Source organism: Triturus cristatus, chromosome 6 (assembly GCF_964204655.1).
Source record: "Triturus cristatus chromosome 6, aTriCri1.1, whole genome shotgun sequence".
Lineage (NCBI taxonomy): Eukaryota > Metazoa > Chordata > Amphibia > Caudata > Salamandridae > Triturus > Triturus cristatus.
In genome coordinates, this window is record NC_140589.1 from 1019797505 (window position 1) to 1019825497 (window position 27993).

At 49.5% G+C, this 27993-nt stretch overlaps 1 protein-coding gene across 1 annotated transcript in view; it reads left to right on the forward strand.

Annotated features, from left to right (window-relative positions):
• BUB1 (BUB1 mitotic checkpoint serine/threonine kinase) overlaps positions 1 to 27993 on the forward strand; it is an 850308-nt gene that overhangs the window by 371556 nt on the left and 450759 nt on the right. Inside the window, exons 19-20 of the mRNA XM_085611813.1 lie at positions 20033 to 20167; positions 24571 to 24687. Coding sequence (XP_085467939.1) covers positions 20033 to 20167; positions 24571 to 24687 — 252 coding nt within the window. The remainder of the gene's footprint in view (positions 1 to 20032; positions 20168 to 24570; positions 24688 to 27993) is intronic.

Here is a 27993-nt window from a genome sequence, read left to right on the forward strand (position 1 = left end):
CACACAAGGTACTGCGTGCACCCTTAATGCAATTATAAAGAGAAAGCAGCTGAGTAAGGAATGGCGATTTTTGTTAGCTTGCATTTTAAAAATACACTAGTGTTGTTAATTGACTAAATAAACAACAATTGTGCATTTTTAAGACCAATGGAAACGTATACTCCACTGCAATCTTTCTCTTTACAATTGCATTAATGGTGCTGTACCTTATGTGGCTAATAGAGGTCCCTTTAAAAATGCATAGGGACACCTAGTAACAGCCTGTGGTACTGCACCCTTTTCTTGCTTCATGGATTTTATTGTATTACTTGTGCTACTGCTGGGATATTTTTTCATAACAATAAAATGTAACATTATCTTTTGATATGTCAATAGCTCAAACTTTCACTAATGCGAGACCTATTGCATTGCAAATGCTTGTTTTTTGCATCTTGGGTGCCAGATAGGTGTGGGAGGTCCCACTCAGGGGTTGGGAGCTCGTCATCCCTAGGACTATTATTCCTTATGCACTATATATGGCTCCAACCTCGATTAGGCCCCTGTTCTTGGATAGCTAAATGGGAAGCTTGCTTTATGGCCTGCTCCGTTATTGCTCTGTGGCGATTTTAATATCAATTTGAGCCATGCTGATTTTCAATCTTGTGGCCAGAACTATAAAGGTAGGAAGCCTAGAATTTTTAAGGCCTTATACCATTTGTTAGCTGATCATGGCCTTATGGACGTTTGGAGCAATTGGCATGTGCAAAACCCAGGGTATAAGTTTTACTCCTATCCACACAATAAGCTAGTACGGCTTGACTATTTTTTTGTATCCCCTCTATTATTTGCAGGATTAAAAATACGTGTTTATCCAAGGATTACATCAGAACATGCACCGCTAGTTTTAGATATCCCGGCACTTGGTACATGTGTAGCCCCACAAGGCTTTACTATTGATAGAAAACATCTTCTGGATAACGCTTTTCTTGAGAATATGAAGGGGTGGATAAAAGAGTTTTTTCAAATCAATCGATATTCTACAGAATGGGGGGATTGTTTGGGATACATTCAAAGCTTGCTTTAGAGGAGAAGGTATGAGCTATGGGTTATGTAAGCAAAAACAGGCCAAATTGGCAGTGCAGGAGCTATATAACAAACTTAAATTAGCTGAAGAGAATCTGGCAGGTGGGATAGCAACTGGTAGTAATATTGTAGCCTTGCAAACTAATTTGGCTAAATGTAAAGCTAAAATAGATTTGTTATGGAGTAAAGAAATTGCTTTAAAATATCAAACTTATAAAAAAAGATTGTTATGAATATGGGGAGGCCACTGGGCGATGTTCCACGTGCCACATACATAACTTTCTCCTGTGTTGCGCACCAATCCACCCCAGTCCGCCAACGCCCCACACTTGGGGGTTCAGTGCATTTCCAGGAGGCCGCAATGTCTCTTTTAGCTACCACCATAGCTGTAGTGAAGAACAGTTTTTTGTTGTGTGACCCGTCCAGCCCATCAGTGATGCCCATGATCGTGTGCTTAGGGTCGTGGGGAACCCCCCACCCTAGAACCTCAGAGAATTCTTCGATGCCCTTCCAAAATCCCGCCAGGTGGGGGTAATCCCAAACCATGTGAAGAAAGTCAGCGGGGTCATGGCCACACCTGGTACAGGCTGAGGACGGACTAAACCCCGCACGATGAAGGCGTACCGGGGTGTGAGATGCGGCATGTAGGTAATAGAGCTGCACCAAGCGCAACCTAGCGGAGGCGGTGACAGTTCTGGGGGCCATAGAGGCGTCACACCAGTCTTCTTCTTCCAAGGGGCCCACCCAGTCCTCCCATTGTGCCCACAGTCGGTCCAGGGAAGTCGGGGTGGTGTTAATCAGTGCACGGTAAATGCGGGAAATGCCACCTTCCCCCAGGTCCCCAAACATAATCTGGGCTTCAGGCGGTCTGTGAGCTGGCAACCATGTACCTGTTGTGAGGTGAGCGCGTAGGGCATGCCGTAGCTGGAGGTAGCGAAAGAATTGCGAGTGGTGCAGCGAGTATCTGGATTGGAGATCTTCGAAGGAGCGCGTGTGATCCCCCACCCAAACGTCTCCCAGCTGCGTGATACCTATGAGGTCCCAAGCTTCAAAGCCCGGTCACTTCTTTGGGCCATGTCCGGTGCCTTAGGGGTGTACAGTGGGTCAGTGTGTGTCCATTTGGTGTGCCGCAGTGCTGCCCGTCAGGCCAGTAACACCGAACGCGTCACCACGGGAAGGATTCGGAGTCCCATATAGAAAGGAATTTATTCTGGCGAGGCCCAGCTTCCCTAGTTCGAGCTTATAGGCCGGATCGGACCACCTCCTGTTGAGCCAGTCATGTATGGAGAGAAGTCGCGTGGCTAAATAGTATAGATAAAGGTGAGTCATCCCCAAACCCCCGTCAAACGAGGGGATCCTGCAAGTATTTAGCGCCAGTCTGGACCTACCTTTCCCCCACAAGAACTTGGTGGCTAAACCGTTGAGTACCTGGAACCAGGCCCTGGGAAAGCACATGGGGTTGTTCTGAAGCATGTAAAGGAAGTGGGGGGAAGCACCATCATCTTAAAAAGGGCAACTTTCCCCATGGGGTTGAGGGGCAGCGACTGCTACCGCTGGTGGTCTGCCTTGGCTCGCTTCACCAGTGGAGTGACATTGAGGGCCCAGCTGAGCTCGGGCAGCAAGGTCACCCAGATCCCCAGGTACTTGAATGACGACGTAGAGGTACCTCAGATTGCCAGTCAAAGCAGTCCCGGGAGAGGTGAAGAGGAACCAGGGCCGATTTGTTGGGATTCAAACGGAGGCCCAAGGCCTGTTCGAAGGATTGCAAGATGCGGAGACAATGGGGGCCAGACTGGGCAAGATCTGCCAAATAGATGAGGATGTCGTCCGCGTAGAGGGCGATTTTATCCGGTTCAGCACTGGGCCATTCCCATCCCTGCATCCGATCGCAAGACCGCATCAAAGACGCCAAGGGTTCCATCACTAAGGCAAAAAGCAGGTGGGAAAGGGGACAACCCTGCCTCATCCCTCTACAGACCGAGAAGGGCTCTGACAGGACTCCATTTACCAGAACATGTGCCCTCGGGAGGGCGTGCAGAACCTTGACCATGGCCCGAAAGCGGGGACCAAGTCCCATCATGTCAAGAACATCTTGAAGAAAGCCCCAGTCCACCGAGTCAAAGGACTTCTCAAAGTCTACCAGGAGAAGCGCAAGGTATGGGGTGAGGAGATGGCGATGGGCCAAGGCGGAGTGCAATCTGCGAAGACAGTGTCTGGTGCCGCGAGAAGGCATAAACCCACATTGATCGGGATGGACCAACGTAGACAGGTGGGGTTTGAGTCGCTGGGCAAGAAGGGTGGCGAACAGTTTGACCTCAGTGTTGATGAGGGAGATGGGGCGATAATCTGCGCACTGTGTCGAGGGGGGCTGGGATTTCGGAAGGACCACAATGGTGGCTATGTCCGTCTCCTGAGGAAAGGAGCCCTTCTCCACAGCTTCGCGAAACAGTGCATCCAGGTGAGGGATGAGGACATCCCGGTAGTGAGCATAGTATTCTTGAGGAAGACCATCTGGGCCCGGTGTCTTGCCGGACGAAACAAGGGCGATTGCTTCTCCAATTTCCTCACGGGAAATGGGATGGTCCAGATCGGCTTGAGCGGTGGCATCTACACATGGAAGGCGGCCACCCTCCATGGCCATCAGGTCCATAAGGGACAGGGTTGGGGCACAGGCCTCGTATAGCCGGTGGTAGTAAGTGGCAAAGGCCTGCGCCATCTCCATTGGGGCACGGCACAGTGACCCATCTGGTGCCGCTATTTCAGGAATTATACGGTTTGCCCTTGGGTACGTAGCCAGGCGGTGAAGGAGCGAGCCATTCTTGTCGCCCCATCCATACACCCTGGCCATGGAGGAGCACCAAAGGAGTTTGGCTGCGTCCAGCGAGAGCTGCTTGATCTCCGACCTCAGCCGGGTCAGAAGTCTCGTGTCGGAAGCGTCTGGGGATCGGGCCGAGGCACGTTCAAGGCTCAGGGCCTGCGCCTCCCGTGAGGTAATCTGTTCCAGTTGGGTTTGTCGCTGGAGCTTGAGTTGGCCCTTGGTGACCCCCCTAATCATGGCCTTGCTCGCCTCCCATAGGGTGCCTGGGGAGGACACGGTGCCCTCGTTGGAGAGAAAGTACTGTTTTAGTTCCCGCTTCACCACCTTCCTGAAATCTTTGTCTTGAAGAAACCAGGCATTTAACCTCCATGTTTGCCGGACAGAGGCGGGCGGGGGGGACCTGTACGGATTATCACTGGCGAGTGGTCCGAGATACCGCTTGGTAGAAGCGAGACGTCCTGAATCAAAAGACAGTCTGTCGAAGGAACGAAGATGGTGTCAATGCGTGCCTGCGTGTGGTGTGCCGCTGAGGTGTGCGTGAATTGTTTATAGTGAGGGTGCCATATTCGCCAGGCGTCGCATAACCCCAGTGATGCGACCAAGACCTCAGCTGCTTGGCTTGTGCAATTCTACCAGGGGACGGAGGGCCTGTTGTGTCGAGGTCGGGTGATAAAACCGCGTTAAAGTTGCCCCCAAGGAATGTAGGACCAGGGCGCAGAGACGCCAGGAGGTCAACAGACTTAGCTAAGGTCGCCGTCCGCATCGAGGGGGGAGAACAAAGGGACACCAGATTAAGAGGGTTGCCGTTTAGTGTGCCACTGAGGGCCACGAAAGTGCCCTGGGCATCAAGAGTCGTCTGGACAGTCACCAGAGGAAGGGAGCGTTTCACCAGGATTGCCACCCCTCGGGAACCCCTTGTAAACCCCGGGTGCCACACCCTATCATAGCCGTACAGCGTTAAGAAGGGACAGCAATTACCCATCAGGTGGGTTTCTTGTGAGAGTAAGATGTCTGCCCCTAAGCGCTGCGCATATCTGAGGACCGCCATGCGTTTAAAGCGGTCCAGGAGACCATTAACGTTCCAGGACATGATGCACAGGGGGGCGTTTATTAATGGTGCGTCGGACATGACGTTTGGGTTGGCGATGGGACTACAAGTCTGAAAGGGAAGGTCCGGTCTGTCTGTCGGGTGTACGTCAGGGTGCTTCGTGAGTGCTGGTGTGATAGAACTAAAAACACAAAATTGAGGAAAAAACTTGGGACAATGGTCCTGCCCCCCATCCCTACCCCCAACCCCCACCCTACACTTCAGGAACTGAAGCATCTGTCGCCCTAACAACAAACCAAAGAGTAAACAACCAAACTAAAACGCTTGGGAATGGGAAAGCATGTAGGACCCCTCCTCATTTCTGGATGCGCATAAACGAGACCATCAGGATGGAAAGGAATGTGGTAAGACCAGGCACACCCTCAGGCTGCGGAGCCAGGCCCGGCAGGCAGAGGTGAGTTCAAGCATGGTCTTTCAAGAGCATTGGCCTGCATGAGAGATCTGTGTCTGGAAGAGCCTGCAAGGAGGGTCGGGGCGAAGCGCCCCCATGGACCAAATGGTCAAATGATCCTGAGCGTCTCCCAGTTGAAGATACATCAGAGAGCAGTATCCACTGAAGGGGGCGGCCTGGCGGGAAGTCCGAGCAGGTCCGTCTCCGTCCATGGCGCCTGCGTGAGCGGTTACGTTGGGGCTGGGGAGCGGGAGGCGCGGGCGAGCAGGCCCTTCCCCGGCCCCCCCTGGTGCGGAGCTCAGTCGTCAGTGCGCAACGGGCGTTCCTCCGTCACCCAGGTCCAGGCCTCTGTTGGGTTGTCAAAGAACAAGGTCTTGTTGGCGAATACCACTCGCAGGCGCACCGGGAAGCGGAGCCGATATTGGATATTTAGCACCCTCAGTTTTTGTTTAACGTCGTCGAAGGAGCGGCGCTGGCTCTGGACCTCGCGGGTGTAGTCCGGGAAAATCATGATAGCGTAATTTTCGTGTAGGAGCCGCTGCTGTTTGCGGGCCTCTGACAGGATGGTGTCTCAGTCTTTGAAATTAAGGACCCGCATTATGATTGGTCGGGGGGACACACCCGGAAGAGGCTTAGGAGCCAGGGACCGATGGGCCCGCTCAATCGCGAACCAAGGAGAGAGAGAGAACCTTCAGGGACCCGTGATCTGAGCCATTTCTCCAGAACGTCCGCTGTGCGGGCCTGTTCTGCCCCCTCCGGGAAGCCCACCAGGTGGAGATTATTGCGTCGGGACCAGTTCTCTGCGTCCTCCGCCCGGCGGTGCAGCTCCTGAGTGTGAGATTGAAGGCGGGTCACCTGCCCCTTGAGCTGCTGTACATCGTCTTCCACTGTGGAGATAGGGGTTTCAGTTTCCTTGATCCGGGCGTTGGTGTTTCGGAGATCTTGCCGGATAAGAGTCATGTCCACGCGCACCTCCGCGATCTTGCCCTCCACCGAGGTTTGCGAGACGTGGATGGCTTGCAGGATAGTAGACAAATCCGTTGAGGGCGGTGGCTCCTGTTCCGCGGTTCCCCCAGTTGCGCCTACCTCCAAGGTGGTGAAACGGTCCATTTTGGTTTGGGTGGCAGGAGCCTTTGGCGACCTGTCTGTCCTGCCCATGGTGGCTCCCCGAGGAGCTGCAGTGCCCGGTTACCCTGTAGGTGGGTTCTGCAGTGGGGGGAACCAGCGATCCCCTCTGGGCGGCCCAAAGTCAGTCGGGTGGGACAACCAATGCCGAGACGCTGTTAGAACCAGACCGCTGCTGCCCAGTGTGTGCGGCCGACTCGCTGTCCCGGACAAAGTGGGTCTTCAGGGAGGAGGGGTGGGGAGGGTGAAAAGGATAGAGTTCAGGCCTCGGCTGCAGGTAGGGCCCCACTGGTCGAGGCCGCAGCCCCCACAAGTCAGGCGGTAATAGGAGAGACAACAAGCCGCCCCACTTTCGGAGCCAAGATTCCTGGGTGCGGTGGTGCGGGGGAGGGGGCCTCTGCCCAAGGCCACTGCCGAGCGCCACAAGTGCGGACCAGCGGGCCCTCCCAGACAACCAAACAGGTGTGTGCGGCCGAAAGCCCCAACAGCAGGTCCCCAGTTGTTGATGCGGCCGGGGGCGGGGGGAAATCAGGATGTGGCAGTAAGATAGTGAGGACCTTCCGCCATTCCCGCTCCAACACAGTCACCCGGGCAAGGACAGCCAACCCGTGGCCACCAAGGCGGTAGAGGATCAGCAGTATACTCTCCGCTGCTCGGTTCTGCGGCCGATATGGAGTACCGGACCAACCTCAGCCCAGGGGCCGCCACACAGCCCAAAGCGCGGTATCGGGTCCCCGCCAGCCCATAAGGGGAGGTGGCTCCAACAGCTTATAGTCCGGGGGGGAGAACCAGCCGGGCCTTGTGACAAGGGGGGCCGCTTAGGGCGGGCCCCCCCTGACGCTGGCTTCTTGCGCACGCCGGGGGCCCCCATCAACTGTCTCTGGACCTCACCGCCGCCAGGACTCACCCGCTCCAGTGCGCGTCACTCCCCAGGACAGCGGACGCCAGCCGCTCCTCGCCTCGGGGCCCACCGCCGAACTCCGTGGCTCCCGCCGCCCGAAAAGGCGGCTGATCTCCCGACCACTCCGCCGGAGGGCCAAGGCATGGGCGGGCTCGCTGTCTTCAGGAGTCATCCACAGCGCCACTTGTCACAGCACGGTTCTGGGGCTCCGGGGGTCACACTGGTGTGTGGGGGGCAACAGCGTCCGTCTCACTTCCCCCCGCTGCCCGACACAGCATGCGGTGATGCGGCCGTGCCGCCGGATAGCCGGGCCCGAGCAGCCACACACAAAAGTCAACGGGGGGCAGGAAGAAGAGCCCAGCTTTAATCCGGGCCGTCGGCCACAGTGGACCTGGAGGTTAGTTTCGAAGAGCCCCATAGCTCCCGGGGCCAGGTACCGCTTCCCATGGAGGGCTCCAAGGATCGGCCAGCGCTGCAGTCAGTGAAAGGGAGCCGTCATTTTGTCTGCGGCACACGGCGGGTCGGTCCGCTGCCCCAGAAGGTCCCGGTGCGACGTTCCACACCCCCGGACACCCCGCCAGGAGCACAATGGAGTGAGGTGCAGATCCTGATGGCTCGTTTTAGGCGAGGAATACGGGCGGATGGTGGAGGGGTCCCTGAGCACTCTTAGAGTGCGTCCACCATCTTGGCTCGGCAAGCCACGCCCGTCTTCTTCGATTTATATACAGAATTGTATACAGGGCAAGAAATCGGGCGACAGCCTTTAGATTTAGGGCTTTCATCTTCGCTGTGGGAAAAATTGGATCAGGTGAAAGCTGAGATGTTGGATAGCCCTATCACTTTAGATGAATTAGAACAGGCCATTAACAGCTTTGCGACTGGAAAAGCCGCAGGGCCTGACAAACTCCCTTTGAAAATGTATAAGACTTTTTTTCAAGATCTAAAAACTGATATGCTTGTGGTTTATAAAGCGGCACAAATGGGGGGGGGGGGGGGCACCACGATCCTGGGACAGCATCATCATATTTAAAAAGTAAGGTAAACCATCTGACCTACCAGGGTCCTACCATCCTATCTCTCTCACTAACTGTGACGGTAGAATTTATGGAGAAAAAATTCTCGCAACTCGGTTGCCGAAAGTCATATCTCCCTTGGTCTCGTTAAGTCAGCAAGGTTTTATACCGGGAAGGGGAACTGTAACTTATATCAGCAGAGTAGGGAGCCTGTTTGACATAGCACAGGTAGAGTCTAGGGAGCTAGGATTGATCCTCCTCGATGCTGAAAAAAGCATTTGATTGCGTTTCGTGGGACTTTCTCTGAGGGGGTCTACAGCAAATGGGGTTTGGTCATGGATACATTCAGTCTCTTCAAGCCCTATATCTATCTCCCACAGCCAAAATGTTCAATGGGGTTTTGTTCTGAGGCAATTCAGATTTCCAGAGGCACGCGACAGGGATGTCCCTGCTTCCCGCTTCTGTTCGGGCTTTATATTAATCCTTTTATAACTATGTTAGAACGGAGCAATCAGATTGTACCCTTTACTGCTTGGCAGGATCCTTTTTGTGTTTTGGCATATGCCGATAATATTGCGATTGTAACAGCTAGTCCAGGTACGTTTGTACCCGAAATTGAACGGTGGGAACAGGAGTTTGGTATTGTTTCAGGTTATAAACTCAATACATCCAAAACCCAAATTCTATGTACAAGCCAAACTTTGGGTAACGGCCCTAGAGTAGTTAATGAAGCTATATATTTAGGCATTAAGATTTGGGCCCCTGTAAAAGAGATTGTCGATGTTAACTGGGGTGATATTATAGATAAAGTGAAGTTAGCATTTGAGAGTTGGGAAAGTTTGCATCTTTCCTTGGTTGGCAGAGCCAATGTACCTAAAATGAATATATTTTTTAGGGCAGTTCCCCTGGAAGTGACCTCTAGACAACTTCAACATCTGCAGTCACTCTGTGCAAGATATATGTGGACCCCAGGGAAACTACGCAGAGCCGCTCGGTCCTCGAGAGAGAGGTGGATGGTCGGTTGCTGACTTTGCCCTCTATTATTATGCCTGCATTTTGTCAAACATACGTATATTACTGACGGGAGCGGAAGTGAATAACCTGGCCGAGGCCCCCTCAATGTATCAGATGGTTTTGGAAGCAGTTTTTAAAGTTTGGAATATAGTTCGAAAGAACTTAGATTCCTCGGGGTCTCCCGGTATACACCTACTGCTGCAGTAGGAATATTACATTTGATCTAATGGGATTATGTGGCAGCTAGTTGGAGATCGAAAGGAATTATTCGAATTGGCGATTTTTATTAGGCTGACGGGGTCTGTTTCTCATTCTCAGGCTTAGCGGATCAATATCAATTATCCAAAACCTAATTTTTCAAGTTTCTACAGACAAGGGATTTTTTAGGCAAACATCCAATCAGGCTGACCTCATATAATATTGTGGAAGCTATTAGGCGTCAGGAAAGCATTGGTTCTCGATATAAAATATTATTAGCTGTAAGAAGTACGATTTAGAGAAGTATAACTCTAAGTGGGGAAGCTGGTTGGGAAATCCAGTTTTTTTTTTTTTTTTTTAGAGAAATCGATTAATATTGCTGGGAGAATTTTGCTGGCAGCTAATTTAAAAACCCCAAATTATAAAACAATATTCAACCTATACCATACTCTCGCTAAGATGATGAAATGGGGGAGTCATAATGATGGGAAATGTTTTCAGTGTGGTGCAGATAATGACGATATTCTTCATATATTTTATTTATGTTCCACTCTGACTCCTCTGAAAGGTTTTTGTCAGATCACGGGAGTATCCATTAAAATTTCAACGTCCATGATGCTGTTAATGATTGGAGAGGAGATGCGCCAAGGGCTGCCAATGTACAAATTTCGCTATCTAGTATTCATATCCACGGCTGTGGCACGGATATCGATGGCTTCCTTTTGATTACAGCAGGAGGTTCCAGCTTTTGAAATGTGGCGGGCCAAGTTTTGTAACATTTTTCATATGGAATTTAGTCTTTACTCTGTTAAAGGTCCCTGAAAAAGAAAGGTTGGTCTTTGTGTGATGGGCAATGATTGACTATATGGCGGATTAATATTAACGTGTATCGGGAAGGAGCCGTAAATTCCCGTGCTTTTTTTTTTTTTTTTTTTTTTGGTTCTGGTCTTATTCTTTTCTCTTTTTTTTTTTTTTTTTGTAGGAGTAACTGACACTATGATGGATTGAGATTAATGTTTGTATAGGAGGACAAACTGAATTAGTTTTGTGTTCCGATTTAAGACAAGTGTTTGTGTATTTTGATGCTGTGGATTTTTCAATAAAAAAAATAGTCTTTGGGTAATCCTCAGACGAAACGTAAGAAATGTACGTGGGAATCAGGCTCCTTCCCACCACTTCAAGCTCCAGAGAGGGCGTGAGGGCTTCAGCATGCCACCTGGCCTCATTTGTGCTTTCTATTGTTGCTTAGCCCGTGCCTAGTCCCGATAGACCCTGAATTTCCCGGCCTGTCAGCAATGATGCAGCAAGCAGAGACCTATAGGGAGGTCATGCGGAACATTTTAGGAATGTTACTAGTTTCATTCTGTTGTGCCTTTGGGGCCCCAAGTTTATGCAGAAAGCATATCCTTTGTTGTGTGAAGGCCATCAGAAGTACTGTACTTACAACTACCTATCATGTTGGTGAAGACTAATGTTCATACAATGGTACCCAAGCCTTGCCAACAACTTACAGAACCGCTATCATTTCATGAGACCCTCAAAGATACCCACTTGGGCACAACCATGTTCGGGACTCACCAGTCCTTAGGCAGGTCGCTTTGCATCATCGACCAGTATCAGACGGCCCTGACTTACACAGCATCCCAAACCAGAGAGCTTGGTGGTGCAGGTGTCCACCAGTAAGGTAAATCTCAGCTCCTTTCCCACCACCCCATCTGATCATGAGTCTAAGCAAATGGAGACATTTGGCAAGTGTATATTTTGATCCACGAGCCTTGCACTTTGATCTGTAAAATGCCAGTTGGCTTCTAGGGTGCTTCTTCCATACTATGAGACATGGTGGCTGAAGTTTTACTGGCAGTTTCAGATGACCTCCAGGTGTTCCTGACCAAACCCGTTCAGGATGGCTGAGATCAATCAAAATTAGTGATCCTCTTTTGCTGCGACGTAACTGACTGCTTAGGTCTGGCAATTGGTATGATGGATGAAGTTTATTGCCTTATCTGGGGAGGAAAATCTCTAATTGTCATACCATTTGATGTTTCACCTTTTTTAGTGAAAAAGCTTGCTACGCCCTGGAATGTTTTCAAGAAGCCAGAGAGACCACACATTTCTTGGACCTGTCTGACTCATCCAGACAGTTCTAGCAACAATTTTGCCTCTTTTTGCGGCTATGGTAGGGGCTTCCAGTACTGCCAATGTCAGACCCTGGTGCCAGCACAAGAGGATTCCTTGCCAGTTTGTCGCAGAGGCTGTGGCTTACGGCGGCAACTCCCAGGAATACGGGTAGCTCAGTCCCCCTCCCCTCCAGCAGCTGCAAAACATCTGTCATTCTCACCACCCACCCTATTGGGGGTAGGATACAGTATATTCTGCAAGAATGGCAAGCAGTTACATCAGAGAAGTGGGTCCTCCAAATAGTTAATCATGCTATGCTCCCATTTGTTTATTACCCGCCACACCTTACACCTGTCCATATTGCAGCAAGCAGTGCAGGCTTCTAGCATTGAAGACAGGAGCTGGATGTTACTCCCGAAAATTCTTGGTGCTGAAGGTTGTTTTCTTATGCCTCATTACAGATCTGAGCCTTCAACTCCGACCTGCGGAAGGAAAATTTCAAGAAGTTCACACTAGCCAGAGTCCTGTCTGTCCTTGACCTGGAGACTGGATGGTAGCATTGGACCTGCAGGACACTTACATCCATGGCACCGTCCTACTGGACAACAGACGCTATCTGCAGTTCAGTGGGCCAGGAGCATTTTGTAGTTCGCAGTGCTCCCTTTTGGTCTCACAATTGCCCTCAGGTGTTCATGAAAGTGATGACAGTAATTGTAGCTCACCTGTGGAGGTCAAGGGTTCCAGTCCCCGTTCCGACCTCGTATCTGCAGTGGTGGCTTCTGGACTGAGATCGGCACCTGTTTTTAAATCAACCAGACTGGAGTAGTGACAGATGCCTCTTTTCGGGGTTGCGGGCCATCTGGGAGAGATGGAGATCAGAGGATCCCTCCGGCAGAGGACCGACTCTGCATCAGTGTATTTGAGCTGCTGGAGATTTGATTGGCTTAAGGGCTTTCTGACCACCATCTTTTGGAGGCTGCTACAGGTGCTCCTGGACCACACCACTACAATGTGGCAGTGCAACAAGCGGGGAGGGTGGGGTTTTGGGTCCTGTGCCTGGAGGCTTCACGTCTGGAAATTGCTGGACCATCTGGGAAATTTTCCAAGTGGTGAACCAACTGACAGGATCTCTAAATGCCAGTGCGAATCAACTCAGTTGTTGACGCCTAGCAGACCACAAATATTAACATCTGGAAGTGGCACAGGGCATCTTCCAAGAATAAGGAGAGCCGTGGCTGAATCTTTTCTACACCAATGAGTATGTGCAATGTCCGCACTAGTGGGTGCTGGGGTTCTTAAGACTCCATGGACTCATTCTATCTAGAATGGAGCTCGGGGCTCCTGTATGCCTTTCCTTCGCTACTTCTCCTGCCTCAAGTTCTGAACAAAATCAGGAATGACCATGTCCAGGTCCTCCAAGTGCACCAGACTGGGCCAGGAGAGGGTGGTACTAAAAGGAAGGAAATGTCTTTTTGTATAGTCAATCCTACCCCCTCCCCCCCCTGAATGAATTAACTAATGCTACTGGTGAACATTTAATATTGCCTTTTTTCTGGTATATTGGGAATATTCTACTTGCTCAGAGTTTTTACAGACGGTTGTGCTGATCTTTGCTTACATAATCTTGGTAAGGCAATATTAAATGGTAACTGGGAGCACCCTACACTGGGTTTACAGTGGTGGTGGAAACTGGTGGTTGAATTGGGCAAGAGGCAAAATGTTTTCATTTTTCATGTTGTGTTTTTCTTACAGTGACACACCTATTCAAGCTGCTAGAACGTTTTGGACAGGCCGCTAGCTGACTGGATGGCCTAATGTAAATTAATCTATATTTTTACACACACACATTATTCAGCAGATTGACACAAATTTGGTCCTGACAAATGCCTTGAACTGTAATGTCACACATAGCAGAAACATGGTGACCATTAGATAGGGTAATATCTATACCTTAGTTTCACTATGCTTTTAACCCTCGCCATCGGGACATTTTTTTTGCCACCTGTAAGGTAGTTTTATTCACTTTTTGCTTCCTGCATTATGCCCTCACTCTGTCCCCCTGAGGTAGAAACACAATACATGCTAGAGAACACCCCTGCTCCTTTCCTACGGGGAAGTTGTAGCCCACACTGGGTACTTTGTGGTCCCAGAGTGCGGAGGGGACCCTATGGTGAAGCATGTCACCTTGGGTGAGGGAGGGTTCTCGTCCGAACACACATTGTTTCACACTTTCCCTAGCTGGTTTACAGCTTCTTTACCCACTCTATCCCCGTACATAGTGTGAGTTGACATTTAGTTTGGAGCAGTACAGTTGATGTTGAGCCATTGACGCTCCTTGTAGACCTCCTTTGTGAGATTAAGAAAGTGTGTGGAGTGCAGTACAAGTTTACTACACCCACAAACCAATGGTCTTGTTGAGAGGCGTAACAAGACATTGAAAAGCATGATTATGGGGCTCCCTGAAAAACTTAAAAGGAGATGGGATGTCCTCTTACCATGCTTGCTTTTCACCTACAGAGAGGTGCCTCAGAAGGGAGTAGGGTTTTTCCTCTTTGAACGTCTGTTTGGCCATATTGTTAGGGGATCACTCTGTCTTGTAAAAGAGGGTTGGGAGAAGCCTCTCCAAGAACCCAAACAAGACATTTTCGACTGTGCTAGGCCTAAAGTCCAGAATGGCTGAATACATGTAGAAAGCTTCCAAAAATCTTGAGGCCAGCCAGGAGCTCCAGAAGCACTGGTATGACCAAAAAGCTATACGGGTAGCATTTCAACCAGGTCAAAAGGTGTGGGTTATGGAGCCAGTGGCACCAAGGGATCTCCAGGACAAATGGAGTGACCCTTACCCCCATCTTAGAGAAGAGAAGTGAGGTCACCTACCAGGTGGACCTGGGCACAAACAGGACATCCAAAAGGTGATGCATGTGAAGCGCCATAAGCTTTTTCATGACAGGGCTGACATCACCATGCTGATGGTGACTGAGGAGGATCAGGAGACCTCCTCTCATACAGCCCCAAAGATGGGTAAGTGGTGAAGTTGTCTTTTCAGACACCCTCACTGCCCAACAGGAGACTGACTGCAAGCAAGTCTTGCAGCAGTATGCTAAGCTATTTTCCTTAACCTCTGGTCAGACAAACTAGTGTACCCATGATGTGGACACTGGGGACAGTGTACCTGTCAAAAACAAAATCTATTGTCCGTCTGATCAAGTTAAGGAGAACATCAAAGCTGAACTCCGCAAGATGCTGGAGCTAGGGGTTATTGAACCAGCCCAGTGGTTCTAGTCCCCAACCTCATCCACGGGGTAGAATGAGAGAAATTAGGTTATGTGCGGACTATAGAGGGCTCAACTCTGTCACCAAGACAGATGCTCACCCTATCCCAAGAGCTGATGAACTGATAGATAAATTAGTTGCAGCCAAATTTCTAAGTACCTTTGACTTAACTGCAGGGTACTGGCAAATCTGTGTGGCAACAGGAGCAAAAGAAAAGATAGCATTATCAGTTTACTGTTATGCCTTTTGGTTTAAAGAATGCCCCTGCCACCTTCCAAAGGTTGGTGAACCAAGTCCTTGCTGGATTGGAGTCCTTTAGTGCAGCATATCTAGATGATATTGCTGTCTTTCGCTCCACCTGGCAGGAACACCTGATCCACCTGGGGAAAGTTGTTAAGTCCTTGTAAACTACAGGCCTAACTATCAAGGCATCTAAATGCCAGATAGGGCAGGGAACAGTGGTATACTTGGGCCACCTTGTTGGTAGAGGCCCAGTCCAACCCGTGCAGCCCAAGTTCCATGCCATCCTGGACTGGGCATCTCCAACAGCCCAGACCCAAGTCAGGAAATTCCTTGGCTTGACTGGGTACTACAGGAGGTTTGTGGGTCCATTGTGACACCCCTCACAGAACCTACCTCCAAGAAGATGCCCAAAAAGGTAAATTGGACAGTTAGCTGTCAAAAGGCTCTTGACACCCTAAAAGAGGCAATGTTCTCAGCACCAATTCTCAAAGCTCCAGACAATACCAATCAGTTCATAGTGCAGACTGATGCCTCTGAGCTAGGCATAGGAGCGGTCCTATCCTAGACTAATGATGAAGACCAAGACCGACCTGTTGCTTTTATAAGCAGAAGGCTTCTCCCCAGGGAGCATTGTTGGAGTGCCATTGAGAGGGAGGCCTTTACTGTGGTGTGGTCCCTGAAGAAGCTAAGACCATACTTGTTTGGTACTCACTTCCTAGTTCAAACTGACCATAGACCTCTCAAATGGCTAATGCATATGAAAGGTGAAAATCCTAATCTTTTGAGGTGGCCCATCTCCCTGCAGGAAATACTTTATAGTGGAACACAGACCTGGGACTGCCCATGCCAATGCGGATAGACTTTCCAGGTTCTTCTACTTCGACAATGAAGACTCTCTGGGGAAAGATTAGTCTCCTCCTCTTTCGTATGGGGGGTGTAAGAAAGTGCCCTCTTTTTGCATGGTTGCCCCCACTTTTTGCTAAACTGTTGATGTACTTTGACTGAGTGTGCACTGGGCTCCTGCCAAACAGGAACCCAGGCCCTATGTTCTTTCCCTAAAACTGCATTGAAAACAAAACCCATTTGGCACTTTCTGGCCAAAGGTCAGCCCCTTGTAAATGCTACCACAGGTACCAAGGGCACTGTGGCTAGGGAAGGCCTCTTATTGCTGCAGCACTTATTGTGCCACCCTTATAGGCCCTGTACATTTACACACATGCTGACTTTGCAGGCTGCGTGTTTTGGTGCTGAACAAAGTGTAGAATCAACATGGCACACATCCCTGTGTGCCATGTCTACAACCTACTGCCCTGGCATAGATTAGCCACCTCTCTAGCTTGGTGCACTATACCAGTGGTCAGGGTACAGGTGCATGAGCCCTGTACCCCTACAGTGTATAGACCAATTCTTAGACATTGTAAGTGCAGTCATGCCATTAAGAGTATATGGTGCTGGGAGTTTGTCACTAGGAACTCCACAGCACTATAATGGCTTTATTGAAAACTAGGAAGCTGGTATCAAACTTCTCAGCACATGAAACCCACACCACACTGATACCAGTGTGGGATTTAATTAAAAATGCACACAGAGGGCATCTTAGAGATGCCCCCTGAAAAACGACCTAACACTAGTGTCTGGGCTTAGTGTCTGCTCCCCAGCTGCCACCACCAGACATGTTTCTGGACCCGTGGGTCAAGACCCTGCTGCTCTTGTGGGTCTGAAACAGTGCTCATCATGGGACGACATGCCAAGCCTCCTCCCGCAGGATGGGCAGGGTTCATGAAGGGGAAGCTTTAAAGGTTTGACACCTTTGTGAGCTTCCCCAGGCCTTTTTAGCGGTTCCAGCAGTTGGCCCCTACCTTGTCTGACCCCCACTTTGAGTGGGAGAATCGTTCAGAAAACCAAGTGACGAAGGGAGGCTTGCCCACCTTTACCAACCCCACCCGTCAGGTGGAGGAGGCGAGGTGAAGCTCAACTCTCAGTCCCTGCCATCTTTCAGATTGGGGGACCCAGCCAACCAGAGGGAGGCATATGCCCCCCTCCCACTGGAGGGTGGCATGATAGGGTGTGTGCCCATCCCCGGGAAGGGATCCATTGGTCCCAACCTTTACTTACCTGTAACGCCCCTAAATCTAGTATTTAGGAGCACCCTTGAACCTTGCCTCCTCAGTCAAGAACCGACTAAGAAGAAAGGACCGAAGATGCTGTGCCAAAGCTAAGAAGAGGACGATGCCCACTGACCTGGCTCCAACCCTACCGGCCTGTATCCACCTCGAACCTGCAGAAGCTAAATCCCATTGTGTCCTGCAGCCAGCAACCTCAAGAACCCGAGGACCTGCCTTCCACAGAAAAGACTGTCTCCCGTGAGCACCAGATTTGCTCACCCACAAACTCTGGCTCCGGCCAAATCCGTGAGTCTGCACCAGATGCCCATGGCCCGAGTTCGATGCCGAAACAGCATCCTGCACCCAGCCGCTGCTGCGGGTGTACTTTGGGTGCTAGCTCAGATCCCCTTTGCCCAGAGCCTAACACCAGGAGCTTGGCTACAACAACCCAGTGACAATGACTGTTAGCAGCCACCAACCAGAGGCCCCTATCCTCCATTGGATAACATTGGGCTTCAGCACTCTGCACCCGGCTGCCCTGGTGCCGCTGAGGGTGTTTCGAGGGTGCATCCTTAACCCTGGGATCAACCGTTGTACTAACCCCAGAAACTCAACCCCAAAGACAGAGTACTTAACTGTTAACCGATAACTTCATTTCTCTGTATAGGAATACATTAACTATTTTTCCTTGAAAAAGTGTGGAGCTGAATTGTATGAAAACCTGAAAAACTACAACTGTACAAAACTGATTTTACTTACCTTTTCTCTGTGAAATGTCCCAGTGTGATATCTAGGCATATCATACTGAGTAGAAAAAATAACTTAAAAAGTGATCTAAAAAGTAACTGAAAAGTAATATGTACAATAATTTTGAATCCTTGACTTACCTGTATTTCAAGCAACAGCATTTGAACTTGCATTCAGTTGTAAACACCGCATAATATTTTGCAAAGCATTAATTTCACTTATCTGTGCCAGGCTTGGCTCTAGTAATAAAATAACTTAATAGTATTTTTATACAAAACAAATTGGTCTGAGTTCAGTCTTTGAGTGTGTGCAATCATTTGCTGATTGTGTACAACAAATGCTTAACACTAGCCTCTGATAAAGCCTTACTGCTCACCCACACTACCACAAATAGAGAGTAAGGTTCTATCGACTTTTACATCTGCCTACCTTTGGGGTTCCACTGGACTCTGTGCACACTATGCCTCATTTTGGTATAGTATATACAAAGCCAGCTTCCTACATTCCTTCCCTCTATCTGAGCGGTCTGTCCAGGTCTTGATGGACAACCGTACTGTGATGTAGGGCCTCAACTCTTTTACCTGGTAGCATTGAGTTTGTGGTCTTGGGTGTACCGCCAAGGGAGATCTCTCTAAGCCAATCACCTAGCAGGTCTCAATGTTCGCTCACAGTCTGAGCTGGTGCTATCTTGTTGATCAAGAGTGGCATCTTCTACCAGAGGTAGTCCAGAATCTGTTCACCCAGTGGGGCACTACTCGGGTGGTGAACGTGCTCACCTTCTCAGAAAATGCTAAGTGCTCTTTGCCAACGGTCCTGACCCCTTAGTATCCTTTGAGGAGGAATCTTGAGGGGGACGGGGGGGGGGGGGGCACGAATACCAGTTGCACTTCATGTACCCCCCCATTGGTCCCAACCTTTACTTTGTTGCATCTGTTGGACCGTAGGTGGGTGGCAAACTACTATCTTGACCGCACCAAGGACATAGTACTGGATGACCAGCTCTTTGTCAATTGCAAAGGTGCTATGACAAAAGGGCAGCTCAGCAAAAGACTCTCTTGAGATGGATTAAAACCTGCTACGTTTTCTCCAAGAAAGACCCTTCCAGATGGACTTAAGGCTCGTTCCAGGGCCAGGTCCACGACTTCTCCCCTTGCCAGATGAGTTACCATAACCGAGATCTGCAAGGCAGTGACATGGAAATCCCTGCATACATTCGCCAAGCACTACTGCCTAGATTCTGAAGTTCTTAGGGCTGGGTGCTTTGGTACAGCTGTTCTTCAGGACTTCATTTTCTAACCATCCATCAGCTCTCCGAAGGCAGGGTGTTATTGAGTAATCTCATTTACAGATGAAGATTTTTTAGGTAGCAGTGTTCATCAAAAGATGAAATTACTCACTTGCGCTATCTTTCTGTTGAATACTTATCTGCAGATTCCTCACTGATTTTCACACCTCCCCGTTTAATCGATGTTCTGGGGAAAATTAGTTAGATCCCTCTAAGTTTTTGTTGCTGCACTATGTCAATGTCAGTCCATGGCTCGCCTCGAAGGATGGGGGGGAAAAAATGATTTAAACTCGCGTTGTTACGCCAGGTTGGTGAAATATGGCTTTGATGACGTCGCCAGACACTACTTCCGGCGTAGATGCGAAACCCGAACCCCTTACTGACCACATGAGAGCTTTTAACTTTTTTGACTCCATCTGATTCCTGGGGTTGTTCTACAGGTGAGAAATCTGAAGGTAGATCTAGTAGCTACCAGAAAGATGTTACTTTTTCCGTAAGTAGCCTTTTCTTCTAGCAATTTAGCTTTTTAATAACTGCATATGTAAATGTTTGCAATTATGTTCTGGAAGCTTCTTAATTATGCTGTTGAACAGAAGGGCAATCTGATTGTTTGCAAAACCTTTTTCTCTAGTGCCTCGTGTTGGCAGTTCTTCACTAGTATTTGGAAATTCTATACATTTTACTCCAAATACATCCTCTGGTTTGGTGCAAGCGACTCCATCAAAGGTGCAGCCATCCCCCACTGTCCACACAAAGGAAGCACTTGGTAAGAGTGTGCCGATTTTACTGCTTTTGTGACTTCTTTTGTATAAAATTATTGTACGGTTTCTCTCTTCATGTGATTTTTCTTAATTCCTTTACTTTTCCGTCTAATTATAGAATGTTCATAACTGTTATCATCCATTATTATTATTGTACTCCATCCAGAAACCTATTCATGGTAAGCAAATAGCACCACTGGAAAGAACATGTACATTTGTCCGATGCATGTCTCCTGTGTCTTTGATCCAAGAGGCAAAATTAATATTTTTATGGGTAGGAAAGAAACGTTAAATCAATGGCGTCAGGATTCAAAGTATGACAAAAAGAGGCCTTTTCAAAAATAGTGTCTCTAAATGTTCTGTTCACAGTAGGATTGTGATACACTTGAAAAACTTTAAAGACAACGTTTTGCATTCTTCTAGATTAGAGGTCACAGCCTAATTTTTTCATACTCTTCATTTATAAAATGCAATTGACGTCTCAGATTCCAGGGGCGCTTTGGATTTTTCAAAGACAACGTTTTGCATTCTTCTAGATTAGAGGTCACAGCCTAATTTTTTCATACTCTTCATTTAGATAAAAATGCAATTGACGTCTCAGATTCCAGGGGCGCTTTGGATTTTTCAATCTGCAGGCATGAATGCATTTGTATTGCTCTAGCGCGCAACTAGCCAAAGGGAGTGGAGCGATGTACGTATTGAAAGTCCAGCATGAAGTCAGCTAGTGATACGAGAGGTAGCTTGTTTGTGGACTGTTGCCAATTGTGATGTCTTTGCAGATCTGAAAGAAACACGTTAGTTAGATTCCTTACCTTAGAATATCCCCAGGCGTCAGGCTGGGTCCGGAAAGATTTTTCGTCAGCAGTACCCTTGCACGTCGTTAGGCATCGTCTGCGGCTCAGAGTCCGTCGTTGGCGTCGTGATCGCAGGAATGACGTAGTCGGAGTACTTAGACGCTGCCCTCGCGCGCTGACGTCAGTTCTTCTTTTTTCCGCGCCAGCAAGCGCAGATCCGGGAAGAGCGTACCCTTAGTCATTTTTTGACTAACGTATTGGACATTTTTGTCTATCTTTTTCGAGTCGACTTCGACTCCCGGTGCCGGTAGGGATGCCCGGGTTCAAGCCGTGTGACATCTGTCACCGACTGATGTCGGTTACCGACCCCCACCATCGGTGTCTCTACTATCTTGGGGCTGACCACGATGACAAGTTGTGCCCCAACTGCCGGGCCTTGACCTCGAAGGCTAGGCGGGAGCGGTCCCGCAAGCGCCTCGAGATCCGGCAGTCGCGCTGTTCGAGGTCCCAGTCGAGGAGCCGCAGTCATCACCGCTCGTTGGGATCCAAGTCCTCGCACTCTGGTAAGTAGAGGCATGATAAAAATGTCGAGGCGACATAGATCTTCTGCCTCCCCTCGCGCGTCTCGGTCGAGGTTTCAGGTGGCACCACCCGCGCGGCTCCACTGGAGCCGTAGGAGTCGCGTCCAGCCCCACACCCTCCGGTTCCTGGGCCTCATGCGACTCCGGGCGAGATTCGAGACTTCCTCGTGGCCATGAGTAGTCTCTTTCTGCCGTCGAGGCCTGCCGGTGCGCCTCCCGGCCCCGCGGGTCTGACTGGGGGTCCTAGCGAGCCGGCGGCTCCGGCCCCGGTGCCGCAGGTCCCTGTGGGATCCAGGCTTGGATCCCGTCAACGCCAGTTGACCTCACGACTCCTCCGCTGGCGCCGACCACCATGGTGTCGCTCCCAGTGCCGTCCTCGGACGACGCCGTCCCTAGTTTCAGTCCGGGTCCGGGGTCGGAGCGGCGCCGCTCGGCGCCGTCTCTGGCGTCGATGGGTGAGCCTTTCATCTATGACCCAGCTCCGTCATTTCTGCCTGTTTACCAGGAGACGGATGAAGGGGAGGACTGGGAGGGGTCTGAGGACCCTCTGGCACAGCAGTGCCACTTAAGTCAGGACTGGGCAGATGAGCTGGGGGATGCCAGTGGTTTAGACACTTCGCCTGACCTGACACTGGTTTCATCTCTCCTCCTTCTGTGGCTACGGAGGAGCGTGCGACTTATGCTGTGGTGCTGTGCAGGGCGGCCCAGGCCTTGCACCTGGCGCTCCCTGCAGCGGCCTTGAGGACTAACCTCCTCACTGAGGTGCTTCAACCGCCAGTAAGCTCTTTGGAGCCTCTGCTGCAGTTTAATCAGGCCCTCACCGATATTCTGATGGGCACTTGGTCCAAGCCCTCCAAAGTCCCTCCTGTGGATCGGAATGTGGCTCGGCGCCACTACCCAGCTCCAGTTGACTCCAGCTTTCTGTCCGTACATCCCACCCCTGAGAGTCTGGTTATCCAGGCCTCCAAGTCCCAAACCGCCTTCCCTTCCGTACCTCCGGATCGGGAATCCAAAAGGATGGAGCAGTTTGTCAAGAAACTGTTTTCCTCCCTCAGTATGGGGTTGTGGTCCATTAATACTGCGTGCCTTTTGGACCGTTACACCCACTCTCTGGGATACGGTGGCGGACGTGCTGCCCCAGTGTCCAGTGGAGGCCAGGACACGGCTCGGCCAGGCTCTTGCTGAGGGGCGTGATGCAGCACGGTATTCCATCTGATGTGGACTTGACACCACGGACTCGCTGGGTAGAGCGATTGCAACGACGGTGGCGATTTGTCGTCACGCCTGGCTGAGGTCCACGAACTTTTCAGGGGATGTCCAGAGCACTCTCATGGACATGCCCTTTGATGGCTGTCGCCTTTTTGGCGACAAAGCGGATAGCCTGCTGGAGCGCTCTAAGGACTCCAGGGCTACGGCCAAGTCCTTGGGCCTTTCGTCCCAGCGCCAGCAAACTTCTGCATTTTTGCCCTTTCGGGGCCAAGGAAGGGGCGCCCCCACATGTTCGTCCAGCCACAGGCCGCAGAACCAGCCTCAACGCGGACGTGGATTCTGCCGTGGCGGAGCAGAGGGACAGAGCCGGTCAGTCCACATGTGCTCCCGCAGCATCTGCCTCAAAGTCTTCCTAGTCCGAGTTTTCAGGCCCATTCCACGCCAGTGGGAGGCAGAGTTCGCCATCACCTTCTCCAGGAAGTTACGGCCCTCTTGGCCAAGGGGGCCATCAAGCGCGTTCCTGGCCCAGAAGTAGGACGGGGTTGTTACTCCCACTACTTTCTGGTTCCCAAGAAGGGCAAAGGGGGCCTACGCCCTATCTCAGGGCTTGAAAAATGGTACTAGTCCTGCAGGTCTAGTACCTTGAAAAATCTCCTCGACCTAACAGTAACCTACTTGACCTCCGTCTCTGAAAGCAGAGCAAAAGTGACAAGATAACAAGATTTAAAGGCATCTTTATTGCTCATTTGCTTTGTGAGCAATAAAAAGGCCTTTAAATCTTGTTATCTTGTCACATTTGCTCCGTTTTCAAAGACGGAGGACACCAGAAAGGACGAGTAGGACCTAAAAATAGCTCGACCTCATAAAATTTACCTCGCAAATGCGAGCGGTCGAGTGGATTTGTCGAGCCCTGTATCTTGGACCTCAGGAGCGCCAACGCCTTCCTCCGGAAGGAGAAGTTCAAGATGCTGACTTTAGCTCAGGTTACATAGAATGAACCCCAGGAGTACAGTATCTTACTATGTCAACCAAACAATGCTGAGTGAATTGCCAGCTCTATATGGTCTGACTGCATCCCTTGGGCAGGCTATGGCTAAACATACAATTTCATGTTAGTTTACCCTTATCATAAGGACCAGCTATGCCTTAGCTAAAGAAGGTCCTCCAGCTGGTATTCACTACACAAGTGCTATCCCTGCTTCCCCCACTCTTTCCATGGGCATCTCATTGGCCGATATTTCCTTGGTGGCAACTTGGCCTTTTGCGCATTGCGAACCATTCTTGCGCTTACAGCTCAAGCCCACAGTGATAGATATTTTTGTAAGGGTTTATAATATGACTTGCTTGGTTAAGCACTAAAGTATAAGAGGAAGGGCCTGGCAGTTCAGGCTGGACTGTTTGATTTGGATCAGGGTCAAGACTGATTTGCATATGGCTTGGTCCAAACTGAGGCAGCATTGTTTGAAATCACTATTGATGGACTGTGATGGGGCCCAAGTAATTACAGTGGCTGAGATTAATTCAACCATTCCTTCCATCACTTTTGTATATAATTTACCTTGGTAAAGTGTCCGTACACATCCATTTTGGTTATTGCTTTGTGACTCATTCATAAGGTGAGTAATCTGCAGAAAATATTGACCTGGGGAAAATGAAGCCACGTCTTTAGGCTTATGGTGGCACAGGAGAGCTATTGCTGGGTAAAGGTCTTGCAGAGTAGTCTGTATCCACCAGAGATTAGGGAAATTAAGTATCTTGTTCTTTTTTTGCATGAATCTATTTGCAACATCAATTGTTTCAAAAGCCTTTTATATTTTTTTGCAGGTTATATATGGGACATGTTTCAGGTGCAGCCTGGGTCTGCTGATATGGAGGAAGATGAGATGGTTGACTTGGATAAAGGAAATGATCTAGACCTAGAGGCTTTTTGCAGAAACGACTGTAAGTATCTTGTTAATTGTAGAACTAAACGCCATCTTGATTTTGGTCTGGGTTACCCCAAAATGTAAACGTTTGGTACACAATTAAAAAAACCTTTGTTATAATGACTATGTATCTGAACTCCTAATGTATGTTTCTAGTTAGTGTTTTGTTTTTAAAACTTGGAGGTGTATCTTGGTGGTGTGGATTTAATTTCCAGGTTCTTGGAATTTTCAGGAAGCAGGGGTAGTACTGAGGTGGGAGTCTTGACTGGACCCTCATGGATAGATGGATTTTCAAAACTAGAACAGGGCTAAACCATCAAGCATTGTTGGTGTCAAGTCTAGGAATGGAAGTAGAATGTATTTGAGGAGCTGGGCCAGCATGGAAATGGGAGTATGAAGACTGCTGTTTGGGTTTGTGCTGTTTGCCCAGTATTAAGTACAGTCAGAACAGATCTGTTGCTGAACCCTGACTGCTGCTTATGGTGTTGGAATGGGGATACAGAGGCCTGTGATTTATTTATGCTAATTGGTTCATCCTAAAGACCTTCGAGTGGGGAGGCCAGGTAATGGCTCTACAATCATATTGTGGCCTTTAGTTCTTTGAGTAGTCTTTCAGTGTTGAAATGACTACTCAAGACTGTGGAGACCACACGCAAAGAGGGTTCAACCATAAGTGTCTTAAAGTTCTCATCATTCTCTCAGTGTGAAGGTCCTAGTGGTGCAGCCTAATCAGATGTCTTTCTCACATCATCAGACCCTAAGCAAGAGGCATTTTGTCAGGAGACATTTTTTGCACTGGCATGTACTGTGACCTATGCTGCGCCTTCACTGGCCACTTAAGTCATTGTGGTGCTGAGCACTGTCCTGATAAAGCCTGTGCTAAAATTACATGTATACAATTTAAGGATGCTTTGGAGAGGAAGTTCTTTGTGTATGGAAACTTCTGTTTCCACCATTTCTGAAAAGATGATTATCTTTTGCAAATTGGATATGGTTACACTGTTTCACCTGGACACTGAACACTCACCATCTGGCCACTGAGTCAGGGGACATGGACAGAGGACCCCAAAATTGACAGCAAAGGCTAAACTCTTATTGAGATTTCGCATAGTGGATCTCGAGGGTATGAATACTGAGTTTTATAACTATTTGGCAGGTGAAAATGGTACTGTCACTTTGTTTAAAGAAATTGAAATGTCTGTCTGTAGTTATTCATTTCTGATGGACTCCACATGGCAGGTTCCTCACCTTTTGAATATTTCCCCAGGTGTCCGACTAGGTCCAGAAATGTTCCTACAGTACCTCTGAATCCTACCAGGTGGTGCTTTAGGGCTCTGCACCGATGCCATTCTGCTCTGGAAATGACCAGCAGAATAAATAGCCACCACTCCTGCGCGTTGATATCAGTTCTTTGCTTTCCTAGCCACCAGACACAGATCCTGAGCAACCTCTTTTCTCTCTTGAGACCTGTTTATCTCACATTTTAAACTGTGTGGAAGGCAAATTATCCCCTTCTAAGACATCAGGGTTTGAACCTTGTGAGGACTGTCTCAGGTAGATGTGTCACAGATCCGCATCATGTTTGCCTGTGGTAAGGCCTGCAATGTCTGCATGTCAATGAATCTGTAGGCCATTCTGGACTGCAAGGCAAAGCTGTCGCCAAGCAACAGACGACCCTGCGCTGAGATGGTCCAAGTCTAAAGGTCTGTTTCGTTGCCAGCCAGAAGTCGGTCCTGAGATTGATATCCTCGCGTTAGCTGAAGAATAAAACATAAAAAATCCAAGCTGGAATCTGCTCCTTCCTACCTCTCTCTTACACATGAAAGTGTGAGGGCATTGCTTTGCCTCTTGATCTCGCTTCTGAAGTTGGTTGATGTCGAGGACAATTCTTCAATTTGTCTCTGCACAAATCGAATTTTCAGGACAGACTGTGACAGATAGAGAACCAAGAGTCCCTTAAGGCCATGCTGTGACTCTCTGGAACCCTTCCAACCTCGTCTGGCGTGCCTCCATAGCCTCACGGAGGCAAGAGGTTCTGCATTTGTGATACTGCCAGTGGGTTCACCCTTGGTGCCAGTTGAACCCTTTGACCCCATTGCTGGACCTCTACCGGCGCCTGTGCCAACTCCACCTCCGCATTCCACAGAGTTTCCTGGAACGCACATGCCAATTTCACCGACGCTGGAGGATGAGGCACAACCCATTGTGCACTGTGACTCCGTCATCACTGACTGAACTCACCCAAGACTGTGCTCTGTGTCCATCGATCAGCAGCCTTTGCCCCCTCTATCTGAGCCACTTAACACCCTAGCTCTGCAGGGCAGCTCTCGTTACTAATTTTTTTTATTTGAGACTGATTTGGATAATGAGTATGACATGGAGATGAATTTGGTCAACCCTACTGTGAAGAAAACCACTATGAGGATCTCCAGTAGCTCCAGTGGCCCTGACACCTCTTATGACTCTAGGCTCTGCCACTGAGGAAAGTGCCTCCTTTTTGATGGTTATGCTTCAGTTCCCAACGTCGAGTTCAAAACCAATGTGGTCTAAGTCGGTGGAGTGCTTCTCATGACCCCATAGTGAAGTTGACCATTGGATGGGACGTCGACCACCGTTGGATGTGAGGTCGGACACCATTGGATGCGACAGAGTCCATATATATAGCCCCTATTGACACGCTGACATCCGTTTCTTCTTTTCTGGACTTCCAACGCAGATCTGTTAAGCGTTTCCTCAGGCAGTTTTTAGGCCTACCTCGATGTTTACATCGAATGTAACAGTGGGCTTTTAAACAATCTCTCATGTCCTCTGGGTTCAAGTCTTGTGGGTCGTGTAGTGGACAAATGTCTGCCACGGACCCTTTCTTTATTGGATGTGGTGCCTGGGGTAGCACCATGACTTCTAGGAGTGTGACTACTGTTGCCAACTTCACCTGAAGGCACTGAGGGAATGTCAAAGAAGCTCCTAGCGGCATGGATGTCAGTCTTCCAAGGCTTCCTGTCAACCTCTGTGTCCTTTATGCTCCTCTGGCCGCCCCATGGCCCCATCTGGGAGCCGTTACTGTGGACATCACTCTCTATCGATGTTCTGAGAAGTCACGACGCAGGCAGTCGTAGTTGCGGCTCTCCTGATGTTGCCGCATAAATCCTCCTCCCGGTCATTGTTTTAAGAGTCCGTGCACCTCCCTACCTTCCCTGGAGCTGGACCGACTCTGACTCAGATCCAAAACACTTACAATCCTCTTCACACTATCTTTGGGTCTTTACCTTCCCCTGGAGCGCCCTTTGGCCTTCATCAGGGCCAAACCGAAGTATAGCCGGTG